We start from the raw sequence: 13,967 nt of genomic DNA, 5'->3' as shown, positions 1-13,967 counted from the left end.
AACTAAAAAACATTCTTTGATAGTCAAATAATAAATTAATTAATTATACATCATTGTTTCATCTAACTTAATTCCACAAAGGTTTAAGTTATGAAGTTAGTATCCTTGCCATAATTAATAATCAATCATGTAGAAGAACTGCTTTTCTGGGGACAAGATGCAAATTTCTAATAATCTCAACACAACACAACACAACTCTGCTCTCACGTACAGATAGATTAGCATCGTCTAAACACATCAAACATTGTAAGTTGAAGTCCAAAAAGTGGGCACGACATACAAAATATATGACAAATTCGGATACGAAGAAGAACCAAGCAACCCACACTATTTTTTCCGAAGTTCTTTTGCCATTTAGCACCTGTGTATACTAGTTACTCAATGTGAAGTCCAATATCCTGAGTATGATGGTACAGTTTCCATCTGACGGAGAAGTAGATTATCACCCGAACTCGAATGGAACAGACCCAACTTCTCCAAGATTCTTTCGACCAGTACCCCAGCAACGTATGAAAGACCCGAGACCATAAATCCCAAAAGAACATATGTCACAACCGATTTTAGGTAAGGCCTGGGGGGTCTTCTAACATAAGCTCTTCCGACGGCTAATCCACAAATGCACAAAAGCGAAGCAGCCGCTACCAAGATGAGCTTGAATTCTTTGTTATCACTCTTTCGGAATGAGAAACCATAAGCCACAGGAGCCACTAAACCAAAGATGATGTATGACAGTATAGAAACTATTGCATGAATTACGAAATTTTCCTTTTGGCCAAGAAGTTCTTTGTAGCGATCTCTTCGCTCGATTACTGGACTAACATGATTGAGGGCTTGCTCTGTGCACTCACTCCTTAGTTCCCAAAGCTGTAATGTTTATGCATACATGATCACATGAGATATTTCATCATCTTATCCAAGAAGAAGAAAAGGATGTAATCTTAGTAATTATGATATATCTAAAGATCGTTACTTAACAGAGTCGAAAAGTAAGATTGCTTACATTTTGACAAATGACAAAAAATCCTCCAATCAAACTGGCTATTCCCAGAGCTACAATTTTCACTGTTGTCAAAGAAGAAAGAAGTGAACAAAAAAGTGGCAGAATGAGGACTGTCATTCAGCAGTACAATTCATCTTCTAGATGGTTTGACGTGGAGACAGGTATAACAAAGATGAAGACAAATACTATGTTTCTAACATCTTACTTAATAATAATTCATTGATAATGTATGTTTTCATATCAAATCATAAGACAAGTGTTCATATCAACTCGAATGCTAAAAAAGACAGCAAACAATATGATAATGCATATTATCGTTAGCCAATTAAGAAAATTTACAGCATACTTACACGTGGCAGCACCACCACCAGCAGCAGATGATACAACACCTAAGCTAGTAATTGACTCAGCTAATCCACCATATACTATGCTTTTAATCACTTCAATTTCAGACTCATTTCTCACTTCAGTTCCGTCAGCATCAGCAACAGTAACTTGAGGTGCTGAATGCAATGCACTGTTTGTTTCTTCTGGGTAGACTATATTTTGCCCAGTTTGAGATGAACCCACCGGCCGTGCATCTATAGTTATCACGGTGTCCTTTCCTGTATCATATTTTTGTGATGATAAACTTGAAAAATAAGAACGAAATTATATGCTTGGATTATTTTTGGCATCCACATGTTTTTAAATTCTAAGTAACGTGTCAACTGGTCTACAGTACCTTGTACAATGGAAACACCGTTTACAGATGGAATGCCATCAATTTTCAATGACTCTCCGGCGTGGACTTCAAATTTGGTTTTGGTGACAATATGCTGAGACACTTTAGCGGGATAAACTCGACCTGTCAGTCCAAAGGAACATATGTAACATATTCATGCATTTCCAAGACCAAGATGATTAAGAAACGTGGAACTAACTGAATGGAAATTCATGCACGAATCAAAAATAACTATCTAAGTTTGATAATCGTGTAATTGATATTTTCATCAAATAATTGTGAGTAGAGAACTGATTTACGCCAATTCAAGAAATTATGGAACAAATAAAAAGGACTACAGTTATAAAAAAAACCGATACCATCATCGCCACTTTGAAAATTTGCTTTTTCATTTTCAACTACAGATTCAGTAACAATTGTGGCTTCAACGTCTTGATCCTCTTGAGGAACAGCTAATGAAATGTCCAGTCTGCCATCGACATCTTCAAGTACATAAACTGGTGTTGCCATATCACCTGCACCAATGGATGTGCACAAGTTACGGGAGTTGAAACAAAATATAGTTGCAACTTCATAATTTATTATCATGCTGGAAAAAATATGATGTTAATAAATAGATATAGTAGAAATGCAGAACTTAAATATTATCAAAGTAAAGAGTGGTTCATGAACATCAAATATACGTTCTTAACAGATAATGAATAAACAAGAATGCAGAGTCCAAAATTTCAAAATTACCGGTTTAGCTATGACAACATAAAAAAAATGCATTTCATGTTACCATGGGAAATAGATACCCAAATGAAAGTTAGAATGGCCATTTACATAGTTTTACCACACTGTAAAAAAGTCACCACTGAAAGAAATCAAACTTTCAAACTTTGCTTATCTGTATTTTCTGGTTGGATATTTGACCTTCCTTTGGTTTCCTCAAAGGTCATAAATACTTCATTTGATGAAATTAGCAAATTCATACCACCTTTTGATGACGAGATGTCATGCTCAGATGATTCTCCATTAGTGAAATGGGGCCCACTAGGAGGTGTTTTTGTTGATAGATTGGTCCCATGATTCATTTGGGCTTTTTTGCCAGACTTAGATTCCTGCAACTGATCACCGGTATATGCTTCGATGTGTTCTATTGTTGCTTCTATTGCATGCACCACAGAAAATAAATACCGATAGTAGTTGTACTACAGGGAGTGGGAAGGCTATTCAGACTCCATGCTCTTTCCAGAAAAAAACATTTAGCATGTCACAAAAAGGATTTGACAGGAGAATGCTTATTTGAGTATCATTTCTCCGGGTAATACACAACTGGACAACTTTTTCTAGGTAAGTGTAAAATTCCATGGTCATCTTTCACAGAACAGCAATTACTTTAAAATGGCTAACTGTAATGAATGGAATATTGGGATTGAGAAGTTTAAAAAATCAAAATTTCCACCTAAAGGTACTAAGGCTGATAGAATATGGATATGCCGATGCAATGAGAGGGAAAAATGGGGGAAAAGAATATAAGGGTGACAAAATTGGGAGGGCTCCAAAATTTGACAGTCTATGGACTATATTCAGACTAACATGAAAAGTTAAAACATGGTGTTTTTACCTATCTTCTCGTCTGTTTTGTCTGAAACTGCGTCAACCGATACTTTGTGATCAATGATGTTGGAAGAAGGAACAAGTCCCTCATCACTTTTTCTCACATCTTCGCCAGACTTACTTCCTGCATGTGACTGAAACCATAAGTTCTTCTCCCCCTTAAGGACTTTATCACAGAAAGTGTAAAAATTTAACCAGGCAACCAAACTAAATATTCAAAAACTTATGAAAGGGTTATTATCTTTTTTGACACGATATAGTATACTTAAGGTATTTATCGAATTAAACTCAATTTTGGTACCATATGATCATGAGTAAGAAGGATTAATGGATACAATAAAGGACTCTACCTCGTGCAACTGCTGTTTCTGGCTTATTGAATGTGAGCATGGAGGCAAACCAATTCTTCTTGGTACTTGAAACTTGTTCATCCTTGATGTTAACTTTCACCTTTTTCCCTTCAAATATCCGGAACAACTTAAATCCATTTCCTGAACATATAATAGAACACATCATGACTTGTATATTTAAGAAACTGGTTGTAAAAATGTTTTACATAGCAAGTTGTACTACACCAACATGTAACAACAGAATGAAAGATCCATTCATTTTGACAATTATTCCATATTATCATTTTGTATGTATGCATATAGGTGAAACATATATACTTCAATGACACTTAAATGAATTAAATGAGCATGAACCTTTTGGTATATCTTTATTTCAGATTTCACCAATATAGCTAGAAGCATTGACGTGATATAAAATTCTGTTCAGTCTGAAAAATACTTACCGGTTGGAAAGAAAAAGCTGAAGCATGACATGCATCTGAATAAATCAGGCTCTCTGTCATGATCAGTGACATTTGTTGCTATTAACGGAGTACTATCATCACCAATATAATCAGTTTCATGTACCACAGTACTAGACACCTGAAATGAGTCAGCATCTAACTTGGAGTCAGCTACAGCTTCTAATTTGTTACGCTTAATGTCTTGTGCAGAAAGTCGAATCCCGCGTTTTCTTTTGCGAAGAATAACCCTTCGCGTGATACAAGAATTACAATTAGGACAGTATAAATCATGTGTTGTTTGCTTTTGTAATACTTGTTCCACATCTATTTCCGTTACTTCAAGTTCATCCCCAGGTACCACGTAAACCTCTTCACATTCTATTTCTCCAGAAGACTTAAGATATGAGTTAGACAAGCCATCACCCTCCCGAATTCCATTCTGCTGATGATCTGAATAAGACAAGTTATCATCATTGAGATGTCCTCCAGATCCTCCGTTTACTGTAGACGTGGAATTATGCAGCGCATCAAATTCTTGAGACAAGATGTCCAGTTCGTTGTGTCCATTGCTTTTTTCAATTTGCTGATCTCCAGAGTTCTGAGGAGTAATTTCATTGCCTGGGAAAATATGTGAATTAAACCTCCGCCAGCTAAACTCAAAATACAAGGATAGAACAACGAAACAAATCATCATAAAAAAGATATGATCTAGTAAACTGTAAGCATGGGCAGTTTGCACATTAATTTAAGATGACGAAAAAGTTGAGGACCAGAAAGAATGGAGAGAGAGAAGAAATATTTTCTTCATGAGTCATCAATGAGGGCTTCTTGGAAGGTAGAGGGATGATGATGAAACAGCCAAGTTATGAGATAAAATTACAGGGAACTATGATTCATACATATGCATCCCAAGCTGTTCTCAGAAGCACGATTATGTCTTCTGTTGCCCTTCCTTTGAACATCAAAAGATAACTGAATATCTACTTTACAATGAAACTGTTATTATCAATATATGTATATCCAGAGAGATGTAAGTCAAAATATCTACCAAAAACTTATATGGATTCTTGGGGTGCTTGCGAATATAATTTTTACCATTGTGAGGATCAAATTTTTTAGAACACAGCATGAAAACGGAAAGTCCGTCTCTATAATGTTGTCGATTTCCTGAGATCGGCCCTTCCAAGAACATTAAAAGTTGCACGTTCTGCAATTTTCAACGATTTTAAAGGTTTCTTTCTATTGTAGTATCTACTAACCTCCAGATTCATTATTTAAAGTTTTCTCATTCATCAGCTTATGCAATTGCCCTTTATGATTCTGAATATGGTCAACACATGCACTTCCATTCCGATATATCCAAGAGCAGATTCGACACTTCCATGTTCCTTCAGTAACAAAAGAGAGACGTAATGCAATTGTAATAATTGCAAATGACACCTAAACTAACGCATGATTTAATGGTATAGCAATGTTCGATGTGTCTGGTATGTAGACATTTTAACAGGACACGCTCGTCGACAAGGATTTATTGGTTGCAAGACATTTTAGCACTGACGTGAAAATGGAAACAGGATGATATGCATAGAAACAGCTGAGATTATGTCTTAGGATCCTGTGCTGCATGAATTTTCCAATAAATCAATGGCAGAGTAAGAGTATTTCCGGAAAAAAAACTAGTATTCTAAGTGAAATAACTCCTCAAACTTGTTAGTCACTTCACATTTTATAGTAGAGCAAACGTGGAACATGTAACATTGCCTGCGGCAGCTGCATTGATTTCATTCACCAATTAATATTCGGTATATCCACCTTAATTTAGCATGTGATATGAACAGGTATATATTAAAAACGATGACCGGATGATAGCCGTTCACAGGTCGGTCCTTCCACTGTGTCGACTCTCAATAAGTTCATCATCGTTTGACCACATGTCCAAAATCAGGGGCGAAACCCAAAATACTAACTAACCTTCAAGATGGAATAGCCCCTCCGGCTTATTAGATAAAACCCAAAATCATAGAGCCAAAGTGGGACATGTAATATTTTACGTTGGTAACAGATGAACTTCGAAGATAAAATCCCCAAACTTCTAAAGTGGGCATATCGTTCATTAACGCAACTTATATAGTGACAACTCCAAGATCTAACCACCACCCGATTTTAACTTAAAGTGGAATCAATTCCTCTATGTACAATTTTAAAACTCTCAGAAAAATTATCACACTTCACCACAAGATATTCCACTAAAAGGGGTGGATTGAGTGTTCAGATCTGTTTCATTATCGAGAACACTGTGACTCAAGATACAATTGCGTTCAGGAATAATAATTTATGGAAAGGATTATAAAAAGCCTTTTCAAAGTAAAGTTCTTTACCTCTACCATAAAATAAATTGGGAAGGGATCGACAAGAGTTAAGAGGCAAATCTTCATCAATAATATTTAATAGAAAGAACTTTTCATAAGTTTAAAGAATTAAGGGAAAGAATACGAAAAGGGCCATTTTAAAAAAAAAAAAATCACTTAACAAACATGTAGGGCTAAAAGTGGAGCTGGAGTGGGGTTAAAAAGCAATAAAATTTCAAAGTACTGTTCTTGATCGTATTTCAAAGAAGATGTTACTCAGAAAGCTATACAACATCACAATCACAGGATCCATGGAGAATAAAAGCTTGAAAGGTGGCAAAAAAAAACACCCGTAATAATTGACTGTACTCGTCGATTATTTACCTTCATCTTCCTCAAAGAAAACAAGATTGTCCGATTTTTGCAGCTCATTTGAGACTTCTTCTTCATTTCCAACAACCACGTCAAGTTCATCTTTTCCCTCCCCGTTTTCAAGAGTTGACTCGAAATCTTTAGTCCCATGTCCATTACTCTCGGAAGTCCCATTGTTATTTTCAGTCTCAACAATGGCACTTTCAGTGCTCCCGGTTTCATTTACAGGCCTTGACTTTCTTACTTGAAGACTAGCCTCCTCTTCTTCTTGTTCTTCCTCCACCTCTTCTTGCTCCCATTTTTGCTCTTCTTTTTCCATCTCTCACAGAAACAAGGCCAAAAGAAACAGCTTTTCTTTCAGATGGGGATTAGCTATGCCCAATAACCAAGATGAAATTTTTATATTCAAACAACTGCACAGAAAAGGATGGGAGGCTTATCTGCTGGTAGATGGCCTCTTCCTGGTTCTTATATATTTGCTGGAAGCAATAAATGCGAACCTTGCATCAGCTAACAAGCTTCCCAACCAATACTTGCTTAAAAATAGTACGAATATTAAATTAATTTATAAATGTAGATTATCTCCTGGATCATGTTTGCATGTCTCATTTAGCTCCTTTATCTTCATTTTCTTGAAATAGTTACAGTATAAATCAACTTTGGGATTTTTTTTTTTATGAATTATCGAGAATATTTTTTTTTTGGGAATAATTTGTTTGATCGGTCAACCTGCTCTCTTGCAAATTATCTGTAAAACGAAGTTTGATTAATCCCTACCCTGAATGGCATTAAACTTCAGGTCAACTATTATCATTCATACTGTTTTGAAAAAGATATTATTGGATCTGAATCATTTTTTTGAATAAAAAATCAATTGCTCATGCATGCGACTACCAATATTGAGATTCAATATTTTTGCATAATCTCTTGTTGATTAAAATTTTATAATAATTAAATTTACAAAATAAATATATTGTCTTTATTTTTTAAAAAAATTTGCCACCTTCTTACAAGCTATGAAAAACAAATATTTAATATCACACTTCATCTTAAACGGGTCCATTTTCAAATTGAGTAGGTCTTTTGTGAGACGGTATCACGAATCTTTATCTGTGAGACTGATCAACCCTACCGATATTCATAATAAAAAATAATACTCTTAGCATAAAAAATAATATTTTTTCACAGATGACTTAAATAAGAGATCTGTCTCATAAAATATGCCTAGTAAAATTGTCTCACAAAAATTTTTATGTTTCAAATTTCTGGTTTCAATTTACACCAGCATTCATTGGCATGCAGTATTATTCAATTAGCCACCCTAGTGAAAAGGATGGGGGGCAATATTCAATTATGTGAATTATTATAATTTATTATATTTGTGGGCTAATCTGCCAGCGGGACAAGTCTGACGTACAATGGAAGTAAAAAATACAAAAGTTGTTGTTTTTTTTTTAAACGAATTTTATATATATTTACAATAAAAAATAATATATTTGATATAAAATATAATATTTTTTCATGAGTGATCGAAATAGAAGATAACAAAAACTTATGTAAGACGGTTTCACTGATCGTATTTTGTGATATAAATCTCTTATTTGGGTCATCCATGAAAAAGTATTACTTTTTATACTAAGAGTAATGTGAATATCGGTAGGGTTGACCCATCTCACAGATAAAGATTCGTGAGACCGTCTCACAAGAGACCTACTCATAGAATATTTATCTCATAAAATTGATTCATGAAACCGTCTCATAGAAATTTTTATGAAAATATAATAATGTGATAGCAAATGAACATGGGGATTTTGTGGTGTGAAAGCTAATTGATGTTGTTAGGAGTTGATATTTTACTGAATTTATTGTTTTAATTTATAGCGTGTACAATGGCCTCACCAGTATGATGGTTGACTTAAAAAAAATTCAGAAAATCTTAGTTATTTTATTTATTTTTGTCTTTTGTGTTCATTCAAATTATATTTTGTATAAAAAAGACTGGGCGTCCCATTCCATTACTTTCATGGATTGATTATTGTTGATACTGGTACAATGTCCTACTTGAGGTACAATTTAATTAATATCCATTAGATCACAACAAACTCCGGAGCACATTTAATTTTTACACAAAAAATAATAAAAATATTAGACGATATTTCGAATCAATTTTGTAAATGAATATCTTATTTGAGACACTCATGAAAAATTATTAATTTCAATGTCAAAAATATTACTTATTATTGTAAATATTATTGTAAATATGAACATATTTGATTCATCTCATGGATAAATATATATATATATATATGAGACTGTCTCATACGAAATTTATTATTAATTTTATTGTTGGGACAAAAAGTAAATATGAGGGTCTCCACCTACCCCATAAATACCCATAAGTAGCATAAATTGTTGCTCGATGAGTATCTAAATCCTACATATTCTTTTTCTAAATAAATCAATGGGATTCATTGAGTGGTTTCATATCGTGTGTGTAAGTATTGGTACGTTATAAAGTTTGAGATCGTTACAGAGATTATTTTGGCATTATGACCTATGATAAATCACTTTAAATGTTTAATCATCATTTAAATATAAAAAATTATATTTAAAATAATACTCGAAAAATAAACATATATCAAACGTAAGCAAATTAACATATATTACGTACACGCAAAATAGTATAAGCCACTAGTATAGATAATTAATTCGGAGCTGCACTACTCATTGAATCCAATTTACATATCTACCGATTTATTTTTTATATATGCGTGCGTCAGTGTGTATATATATATAATTAATTCGGATACATCTAATCTTGTCTTCCCATTTATCACATTATTACAAGAAGAAAAGATCCGATAGAAGATCTTTATTAAAATTTAGTTACTCATCTTTTGTTTGACATTTTGTCATATGATCTCCTAAAATTGTAACGTTTATCCAACACTTGAGAAAAGAAGTTAAATAATACACACAAGCATATATAGATACACATACAATACAATACTTGCTAATTCACATATACACACACAAACGCACAACCAACCCCAACGGCCCCAAAGTAAAAATACGGAAGCAACTCGAGCAGAGGATGCATTTGAAGAACTCACCATTCACTCATTCAGGGAATGGTGGCAGGGACGAAAGAAAGAGTCCCACCCAAGTGCAACCACACTAGCAGGAAATGCAAGAAAAAATATTAATTAAAGCCATATACATAGCTGTGTGTGTGCCTCAACATCCATTAGAACACACATCGATGGAAAGAGCATATTTTTTCATTACCAGGACATTTTTGTGGCCCCGGTTGGCTATTGATTAAAACTTGGAACATGTCAAATTTCTGTAAAAGATTGCAACAGTCAACCTGTTCACTGTTTCTAGACATAATGTTGCTTAAAGAAGAATAGTTTACGTCTAAAAGACTATCAACGACAAGCCACAACCCTTGTTCACCGTCCTTTTAAGACTATCATGTAAAGGAATGTACCTGCCGACGATCAAGTTCCAGTTTTTTCAGCGCCAGCCATCCGAGCTGCACTTCTGGAAAGCAGTACATCTTTCATTTCTCTGTAAACTTTAAGTTCTTCGAGCGCATCAGATGTCTTCCGAGGCTTAAAAAAATCAGAAACAGTTCCAACTTCTTTCTCTGGTTCGACTTCAGAGGCGTAAGATGTATAATGGCTTGAATCTTGGCGCAGGGGAGGGGCCATTTTAAGCATGTGAACAAGGGCACCAACAGCTGCATCCTGAGATTTCTTGACTGTTGAAGATGACTGGGAAGTAACTTCTGAAACATTGGCACCATCAAGATTTTGACTGTATGATAAAGAAATGAATTCAGCTCCACAAGTAACCAAGGCATAATGTTAGCAAGAAACCACATACCTCGACCTTAAAGCAAGTAAATGCACAAAATTCCTTTTTCAAACATAATTGCACAGATCTTTAGATAAACACAACTAGCACCCCAGTTACATAAAGGTGATAGTATTTAAAGAGACGACATACATGAACACAGACTAGAACTGTAGAATATTAAACAACAGACAAGAGTGATGCATTTTCTTTTATATCAGTAACACTTCAAATTATGCATACTAGAAGGGGTTTGGATAATAACGTCCCTTTTTTATGGATCAAAGTTTTCTCTTATGTACTCACCGGCTCTCTTGTAACTGGTGAACAGAGTTATGACAATGAATCCTGATGAACTCCATTGCAAGAAAATTTCAAAAGAGAGGACTGACAGACAAATGCAGAACTAGAACCCATTTTGGTTCCATACAACAGAAATGAAAAATGAAATATAAAATTCAAGTTACAAATAACCAAAAATGATGAATGCCTTCAACATCTAAATCAAATATGCATTTAACATCAAACTTAACAAAATAATCATATGTTGCTTGGTAGAATCTTAGATTACAAAAATGCAGTTGGTGGACCTTTAGTTTATACAAGTATGCAAGTGGAGGCAGAAGAAGTTAAGAAAAGACAAGCACATGCGTTCTCTCTGCTTTCCATATTCAGCTTAAGGTTCTTGCGATTATGAGCATACTGTCAGATGCAACATGTTCACTGGTTAACCATGAAATGTTAGTTAAACCGCATTTTGATGCATTACAAATAGCAATCCAAATTACCTAGTGTGGAAATCAGTTGAATCCACATCATCCACGATAAAGGGACAGGAAAAATCACAATCGCCAAAGTCATCCTGGAAAGATAATCTGCTGGAGCTTCTTGAGAATCCAAAGCATGGCGAACTATTTGAGGACTGCAAACTTGAAAACCTTCCAGAATCCTCTTTCGCATCTCTTGATATCTAAGGAACACAAGCAAAAGTAAATCAGTAAGACTAACTCACCCAAAACAATGAAAACTAGTAACCACGAGCTGAAACTCATTGAAAGATGCACCTTTTGACCAAGGTTTATCGGCCCGCAACACAACTCTCCAGCTCTGAGTGAATCTTGTTTCTTTATTGACCTAATTCCAGATGGAGACCCATGAGGTGAAGGATCACATTTTGTGTTTCTAGGAGATAGAGGCGGGAGAGAATGCCTGCTTGAATCAGATAAATTTGGAGAAAGGTATCTTGGACTTCTGCCCATCATTGGATGTGGAATACTCATAGGAGCTGTTTCTGAACGCATACGACTATGCATGGGAATTCCCGCAGCAAAATATGCAGGGGGAGATGGGGAAGGAGATGATGAGAAAGGAGGAGAAAGTAAGTCATCAGATGTAGATTTGTGATAAGTAGGGATTCTCTGTGTTTGTGTTCTATTGCTTTGTATGTCGGTAAGAGAAGTTGAATATTCATATGGGGAGCGATATAATGGTGGAGATTCACCGAATGCTTGGAACTGTTGAGAATAACCATCCCTGTGGAGACCACTTGCCCAGCTGTGCGGTCGTTGAAATGGTGATGCAGAAGTTGATTCTCTCGCTCTTATTGGGAAAGATGTGGCACGAGCACTCTTCGGAGACGATGTAGAAGGAAATGCCCTCATAGGGGGAGTAAGGGGGCTACCTACGTAGTCAGTAATTATTTCTGGGGGAAACGATATGACGGAATCCAGATTGAAATCAGATAAATCTTCACGATATATCACAGATACGGAAAGGCGGCCTTGTTGGGCATCAACCGGAGTAAAATTATATTTCTTCATCGATTGCTCCTCCTCTCTTGAAAAAGGGGAACAAAATGAGTAGACTTTATAATTGATATCAAAATGGCTATTCCGATTCACAGAACATAGTTTTCGGAATGCCTTATATGCAGGAAGGATCCTCAACATAGAATAAACAGTGCGCAACAGTACAATCGATTTCTTGTATGTTTTCTTGTAAGAAGCATCAACAATTTGAGGAGACGTTGACCTAAGAGACTCATATTGAACAATCCACCTCTCTACAACCGTCTCCATTGACATCTCCGGAGCCAAAGTTGTGAGGGAATCATGATCTGATAAAGAGTTTTGTGTTTCTGTAACAAGTATAACATCAATTATCATAGGTTCCATCAAACTCCTATTCCAAAAACTCAAACTTTCCATAGCGGCTGGACGATCTCCTAATGCTAAGTTGAACCATCTGTCGCTCTTTCTGACTTCTGTACTCCGACTAGGGGGCCTACTGGCAGGAACCCTTGAATCCAATACAACATGCAAACTTTTCAAAAGAAACTGATTAAGTATTTGTTCAAACCTTCCATGTTCCCCACGAGGATAACTCTGCAAATCCATTTGTCTATATAAACCAAATCTCAGATCCTGGTTTCCATCGTTATATATATGATTTCACTATGCATCCAATCTTTCCCAAGATTAATAATCCTATCAATTCCTAACCATTAATGTAAAATATTCCTGGGTTTTCAACGAAGTTTTCTTTTTCCTCTTTTCCCCACAATTTTTCAAACACAAGACGGAAAAATCTGACATCCATGAGCTCCCTCATACAAGCTGTCACGCGTATATACACATGCCTGAGAAATAAAATAGATCCCCAAAATTTAATAGAGGGAAATGCAGAATAAAGGAGCCGGTAGTAGCCCAATCATTAAAGATCAGCTACCGTGGTATAAAATAGACAACATGAGAATTTCGAATTCATGCAACAGAAAGCACAGCAAACGGTGCAACACGCCAGATTCAAGATTGAAGATTTAAAAATATGCAAGCCAAAATAACCGAATCAGAGGAAAGAAAAGGTAAATACACGAACAAAAACATGACCGGAGTTCAAGAATACTGCATATAATCGAAAAAAAAAAAATCAAGCCCGTGAAAATTTACCCCCCGTAATTTCGTGTCCAACCTACAGCTTAACCATAAATAAATCGAACAAGTAAAATTGAAAAAGCAACCAAAATAGTACAAAAATAACTATAAATTCAAAATTATTTAAATTAACAAAGAACACCAACTTGAAAGAGAATTCGAGAACAGTTTCTGCAAGAAATGGATGCGAGAGAGATTACAAAAGAGAAATATAAAGGAAAGGGATATTAAGAAAGATCGAAGCAAAGAGATTGCGTAGAGTGCACAGACTCAAGGGGAAGACAAAGCAATTAATTATGTGGTCTATGATTTAATTAATGTTAATTAAATTAGA

The 13,967-nt window shown here is 35.2% G+C and overlaps 2 protein-coding genes across 6 annotated transcripts; both read right to left on the bottom strand.

Annotated features, from left to right (window-relative positions):
* Window positions 1–142: 142 nt before the first annotated feature.
* Window positions 143–7,358, bottom strand: LOC140977131 (membrane protein of ER body-like protein). 4 transcript variants are annotated; one of them, XM_073441720.1, is made up of 11 exons: window positions 6,852–7,358; window positions 5,379–5,507; window positions 5,019–5,099; window positions 4,120–4,737; window positions 3,677–3,817; window positions 3,334–3,450; window positions 2,084–2,239; window positions 1,725–1,847; window positions 1,351–1,605; window positions 1,001–1,062; window positions 143–864 (listed from the first exon to the last, which is right to left on the bottom strand). In XM_073441720.1, exons 1-11 carry the CDS (start codon window positions 7,156–7,158, stop codon window positions 379–381), a joined length of 2,475 nt encoding a protein of 824 aa, XP_073297821.1. In that variant the 5' UTR covers window positions 7,159–7,358; the 3' UTR covers window positions 143–378. The 4 variants fall into 4 exon arrangements, with proteins under 4 accessions (XP_073297821.1, XP_073297822.1, XP_073297824.1 ...); XM_073441721.1 differs by lacking the exon at window positions 5,019–5,099 and having other exon boundaries at window positions 6,852–7,356; XM_073441723.1 differs by lacking the exons at window positions 5,019–5,099; window positions 6,852–7,358 and adding an exon at window positions 6,498–6,618.
* A 2,726-nt stretch (window positions 7,359–10,084) lies between these two features.
* LOC140977130 (autophagy-related protein 13a) lies at window positions 10,085–13,932 on the bottom strand. 2 transcript variants are annotated; one of them, XM_073441719.1, is made up of 4 exons: window positions 13,780–13,932; window positions 11,765–13,338; window positions 11,489–11,670; window positions 10,085–10,661 (listed from the first exon to the last, which is right to left on the bottom strand). In XM_073441719.1, exons 2-4 carry the CDS (start codon window positions 13,094–13,096, stop codon window positions 10,343–10,345), a joined length of 1,833 nt encoding a protein of 610 aa, XP_073297820.1. In that variant the 5' UTR covers window positions 13,097–13,338; window positions 13,780–13,932; the 3' UTR covers window positions 10,085–10,342. The 2 variants fall into 2 exon arrangements, with proteins under 2 accessions (XP_073297820.1, XP_073297819.1); XM_073441718.1 differs by having other exon boundaries at window positions 11,765–13,930.
* Window positions 13,933–13,967: the final 35 nt, after the last annotated feature.

Source organism: Primulina huaijiensis, chromosome 5, assembly GCF_012295235.1.
Source record: "Primulina huaijiensis isolate GDHJ02 chromosome 5, ASM1229523v2, whole genome shotgun sequence".
In the NCBI taxonomy this organism is placed as follows: domain Eukaryota; kingdom Viridiplantae; phylum Streptophyta; class Magnoliopsida; order Lamiales; family Gesneriaceae; genus Primulina; species Primulina huaijiensis.
Note: the sequence above shows the minus strand (reverse complement) of the source record. Positions and strands in the feature narration are given on the sequence as shown.